General features: G+C 62.6%; 1 protein-coding gene across 1 annotated transcript; it reads right to left on the bottom strand.

The window, feature by feature from the left end:
• Positions 1-681: 681 nt before the first annotated feature.
• ZNF703 (zinc finger protein 703) lies at positions 682-4915 on the bottom strand. Its single transcript, XM_070408383.1, has 2 exons — positions 4496-4915; positions 682-3510 (listed from the first exon to the last, which is right to left on the bottom strand). Exons 1-2 carry the CDS (start codon positions 4736-4738, stop codon positions 1990-1992), a joined length of 1764 nt encoding a protein of 587 aa, XP_070264484.1. The 5' UTR covers positions 4739-4915; the 3' UTR covers positions 682-1989.
• Between the last annotated feature and the right edge of the window lie 429 nt (positions 4916-5344).

The raw sequence follows: 5344 nt of genomic DNA, 5'->3' as shown, positions 1-5344 counted from the left end.
CAAGGTCCCAAGTAATCGCCCCGACTTCTCAGCAAAACCCAACCCCCGTGGAGGAGTCTCTGGGAGCGCAGATAACTGGGGTGAGCTACCCGGTGCGGGCATTAGGGAGCCTCCAAGCCTTGCGAAGCGCCCCCGTCAGCAGATGCGTTTACCCTTCGGTTTCAGGTGTATAAAGGCTTTGTCAGCAAAGAGGAAACCCTCGCCTTTAGAGTGGGAAGCACCTACGGTGCCGTCGGGGCAGGCGCCAGGAGCTGCCCGCCACCAGGTGGCGCCAGAGGCACGTCGTCTTTGCTCACCCTGAGGCCTGGGACTGTGCTGCCTGGCCAGGGCCTCGGTGCTGGTTCCCTCACAGCCCCTCTTACCTCGAATCTAGGTCCAGAGGAAAATCCACATGTACACACTCTCCACCCTGTCCCCAGGAAATGGTAAGGCCTTTGAAGTGAGGCTGGAAAGTAAATAACCAAGCGGAAAAAAAATAAAGGTGGTTTTATGTAATTTGTAATGCGCTGGCAGTTTTTTTCTCCCCCTTTTCTCAAGGAAAGACATTAAACTTGTCCTTGACCAGAAACCTGAGAAGGAAACCGTAAGGTATTTTAAACAAGAATAAAAGAAGGGCATCTGCTTGGGTATCTGGAAGTGGGGTGGTGGGTGAGGCAAGAGAGAAACACACCACGGTGTGAATATAGCCAAGTATTTCATTTATTAACAAAATAAGTCTTACCAAGGGAGAGCTCTATTCATCCCAGAGAGGCCCCGCAGCCTCCCCACGATGCTGCATAAGAGAAGGGACGGTGTGGGGAGAAGACCCAGGGCCCAAGTCTTCAATCCCAGTCACCGAGGGAGCCCAAGGAAGTCCCCAACTTTGGGGAATCTGTTGGGACAAGCCTGGGAAGGGATGAAGGGGGGCTATTGCGATCTGTATGCTCCTTTACCGTCCAACCTTCCCCCAACGGAGCTAAAAGGTTGTACTGCCCGCTGATAGTGCCACTGGTCTGCTTTGTAGGGATCTAGCAAGGATCGCTGACGCCACCCCCCACTGCCAGGAGAGGGACCACTGCCCCAATAACGGAGAGAAAAACAATGACTATAAAAGCACTTTGCAAAATATAAAAAGCAAAGTTTCATGCCGGCAAGGCCTTCTAGGACTTTTAATTGAATAAGATGAGCCCTATAGGACCACTCCCCTCCTCCCTACCCAGCGGGCAGTGTTTGGGGTCGGAAGAATCTGGAAGTAGAAGGGCTCTGTCCAAGGCCACCGGGGTCCCTCTCTCAGGGCTCTCCGTACGCAGAGCAAGGTAGGGAAGAAAGGCTCTAATTTTTGGGGGGCCAGGGCAAAGACCAGGGACCCTGGGAGGAGAGGGCTGCAGGGGAGAAGTCACAGAGTAGAGTTCTGGGTCAACAGGGGCAAGACCTCCTGTCACCAAGGCCCCTCCCTGCACCCTCCAAATACGCTACAAAAAAATATCTCCTCTCTGTTTCTGGTACAAAGGTAAAAACAGAATCTCAAATGGAAGAAAATGAGGGAATGAAGGGGAAAGGGGGAAATGTAGTTTTAATGGTTAAGAAGCATGCAAGAAACTCCCCAGGAAGGGAGAACAAAACAAAGAGAAGAACCCCAGAACCCCAACTCTCCTTCTTCCCCTAAGACCAAACCAAAAAAAAAAAAAAAAAAAAAGCAAAAGGAAAACAAATTAAAACATATCTAAGAAAAAGAAAAAATAAAGGAAGTGGGACGGGGAGCATGTAGTTACTTGTGTGATTAATATTATTTGGGGAAAACACAGACTTTTTGCATACCATTGACTCGTGTGGGCCGTTAATGCACTTATATTCCCAGCTTGTAAGCTAACATTATAGTAAATAAATACACAGTCCAGTGGGGAGGGCATGGGCGGGGACATCTGGCAGGACAAGCAGTAGTGGAGGTTGCAGCGGCCAGGCCAGGAGGCTGGGGGAGGGTCAGGGAGCGGGCGGGAGGAAGAGCTGTAGTTACTGGTATCCAAGTGCCGAGGCTGAGGCTAGTCTCTGTCCGTACAGCGCATATGGCGAGTAGTAGGGTCCAGCTGTGGGGAGGGACGGCATGGCCAGGCCCCCAGCTGTGGATAAGTGGCTCTTGCCGTAGGGGTGGTACCGGCTTAGCCCCAAAGTGTGTGGACTCCGCAAGGACAGCGATCCGGGGCTGCCCGGGGCGGAGGGCGGGGGGAGGTGCAGGTGGCAGGAGGCAGCGGCTGCAGCGGCTGCGGCAGCACTGCCCAGGCCCGAGGCCCCAGGGTAGGCGGCCAGAAGTTTCTCTGCGCCGGGCAGGGCCGTGTGAGTCCGTAGGTGGCTGAGCAGCTCCTCTGAGGTGGCAAAGCGCTTGTCGCACGGCCCGCTGGCTGCTACCCAGTTGCAGCTGTGCGGCAGCGGTTCGTTCTGCAGCATGAAGCCGTAGGTGTAGAGGGGGTGGCCCGGGAGCGCGGCCTGGGCGGCGCTGGAGGAGAGGGCGGCGGGCTGCAGAGGGTGCCCGGGGTACACCAGCGGGTAGCCGCTCGCCTTCAGACTGGGCCCGGCTGGGTCGTGCGCGCTGCAAGTGGAGCAGCTGGAGCCGCCGAGGTGAGAGGCGCTGTGGTAACCTCCCAGGCAGTAGGGGTCGCGGCATAATCCCTGCAGGAAGGAGGGCGGGGAGGCCCCGGTGAGTGGGCTCGAGCTGGGGGGCTTGCCTGGGGGCAGGCCCAGGCTCCCCGACAGCTGGCCTCCCACGAGGCCAGACTTGCTAGGATCCAGGCCAGGCACGAACTGAGAGGGGTAGCCGGCGTAGGCGCCCACGATGGAGCCGTGGTAGCCGATGCTGGACGGTGGCAGCGGGAAAACCGAGTGGCCGGGTTTGTAGGGGGACACCGGGGCCACGTGGCCGGCCCCGACCAGCGCCGAGGGCGGCTCCGACTTGCGCCCGGAGGCCGCCGCGTCGGCAGCACCCCCGTGTGTGCCGGGCTCCCCGCTGCTCCCGCGGCTCACGGACACAGCCTCCGGGCTGGGCTTGGGCTCCTGGTCTTTCTTGTCCAGCTCCCCGCTGCCGCCATTCTTGCAGTCAGAGTGGTGCGGGGAGCCGCCCCGGGAGCCACCAGGCGAGGAGGAAGACGAAGATGCGGAGACGGGCGCTCCATGCGGGGGAAAGGGCGTGCAGGCGGCGCTGGGGACCCTGAAGCCTGCCTTGTCTCCCGGGGACAACGAGGAGGAAGAGGAGGTGGAGGACACGGAGGAGGAGCCGCTGTCTTTACGGGAGTCGCCGCTGGAGCCCTTGGAGTAGGGCTTGAAGCTGGACTTGTCCTCGACGGGGGAGTCCCCCAGCTGCTTGAGCACCGCAGACGCGGAGGCAGCGCCCGAGGCGGAGCGGCCGGGGTCCTTCTCCGCTCCCAGCCCGTTGGCCGCCGCCGCCACCGAGTTGAGCTTGGACGAGGGCGGTGGGTCCGGCTTGCCGATCTGCGAACAAGTCTGGGCCAGCAGCGCCAACGGACTCTTCTTGGCGTCCAGCTGTGGGAGACAGCGGCAAGAGCGGGGAGAGGGAGTGAGACGACCAGAACGACAGGGCCAGCCGGGTAGGTGGGGTGCCTGGGGAGCCGGGTGGGCACGGGAGAGAGCAGGCCTGGGGGAGAAGTCTGAGCGCGCCCGGTGGGCGGCGCAGCTGGGCAGGACTGCGCTCTCTCTGCTCGTCGCCCGTTGGTGGATCCCTGGCCCCGCTGGGTCCCAGAGCGCACCACAGGCCCTGGGGAACGGGGCAGTGGAAGTGGCCCACCAACGGCCCCCGCGGGCGAGGGTGACGCCTCTGGAGTCGGGGCTGCGACTTGCCCCCTTCCCTCTCATCTCCCTCTCCTCTAAGCCCAGGGAAAACTTACTCCTTCAGTTTGGGGAACTTCGCTTGGGACGGGTTTCCGGGCGGAGGCGCGGCGCGGCAAAAACCCGGAGAAGCGCCTTCTAAAGCCTGGGCTGCCGTGGGCGATCCTAGCAGTCCCTCTCTCCCGGGAGCGCACCCAGGGAAGGGGGAGGAAGAAAGCCCCGGGATCGGGAGTGCCGGGGCGTCGTGCGCTCTAACTGGAGGGGACAGAGGCGGAGTGGGATGGGCGCGATCCGGGATTCAGAGAGAACAAACCCGGGCGGTGGTGGTGGTGGCGGCGGCGGGGTGGGGACAGGAAAGACCCAGGAAAGATCATCTCTGGCCTGGAAACTGGGTGCCAGAAGAAGTAAAGGACCTAGTGGTAGACGCCAAGAGCAAACCCAATCCGAGAGAAAACCCGTAGCTCCGAAGGGCGCGCGTGGAAGGGGAACCTTTCATGGAGAAGCCTGGGAGAAACGCGTGGGCTCTGATCACCTCCGTTCTCGGCCCCTCCGCACCCGGTCCGCCAGTGTGGCCGGCCCGGAGCGTCGCGCTGAGGACGGGGTGCAGGGAGTGGGGCCGTGGGCCCGGCAGTGGTGGGCGCAATGGGAACCGCGCAGGGCGGGCAGAGACCAAGACACTGACCTCAATGGGGCTGACGGGAGTGGAAGACAGCGGCTGCAGGTACTCCGGATGCAGGAGGTGGCCGGTGTGAGCGCTCAGCATCTTCAGGACCCTGATAGGGAGCCGGTTCGCTTGGCGCAGGGGGTCCGCCGGGGGCAAGAGGGACACCGCCGCCGGCACCGCCGGCCTCTTCCCGCCGCCGCCGCTGCCGCTGCCGCTGCTCTCGGGTGTCCTTGGGTTAGATCCAGCGGGCGAATCGCTCATTTGGAGGAGGCAGTGCCACTGGGGGGGCGGGGAGGGAGGGGGAGCACCGGGAGGCGAGCTCCCGGGCGGGTGGGCTCGCTCCGCAGCGAGGAGCGCGGTGCAGCAGTCGCCGCGCTTCCACCCCTCCTCCACCACCGCCGCCGCCGCCGCCGCCGCCGCTAGCCCGGGATAGCAACACAAAAACCTTCGCCTTCCGCGAGCCGCACGTCAAATAGCCGCGATCGGCAGCCACACTTCAAAGGGATCGCCGCACCGGCCCAATCGCAGCTCTCGCCGGGACCCCGGGGCGGGGAGAGCGGCGGGCGGAGGCCGGCGCCGCCGGTGGGAGGGGAGAGCCTTAAAGGAGCCTCGCCCTTGCGCCGCCGCCACCGCCGCCTCGGCCTTTACCGGCCGCTGTACTCCTCCCCTCCCCCCAACTGGGCCGCCCTTGCCCAGGGGCCAGAAGGGGTGTTCCACCGAGGACCAGACTTCTCCGGGATCCTGGGTTCTGCGCCCTATTCTCCGCTGTCTTTCCTGCCGCTCTTCCTCCTCTTTTCCTTCAAACTACCGGGGCGGAGGTGCTGGCGGGGCCTCACAGCCCGGCCGTGAGTGTCTGGGGGCGGGGGG

This window comes from Myotis yumanensis, unplaced genomic scaffold, assembly GCF_028538775.1.
Source record: "Myotis yumanensis isolate MYYU_CA2020_CCGP unplaced genomic scaffold, mMyoYum1.0.hap1 SCAF_3, whole genome shotgun sequence".
Classification (NCBI taxonomy): domain Eukaryota; kingdom Metazoa; phylum Chordata; class Mammalia; order Chiroptera; family Vespertilionidae; genus Myotis; species Myotis yumanensis.
Note: the sequence above shows the minus strand (reverse complement) of the source record. Positions and strands in the feature narration are given on the sequence as shown.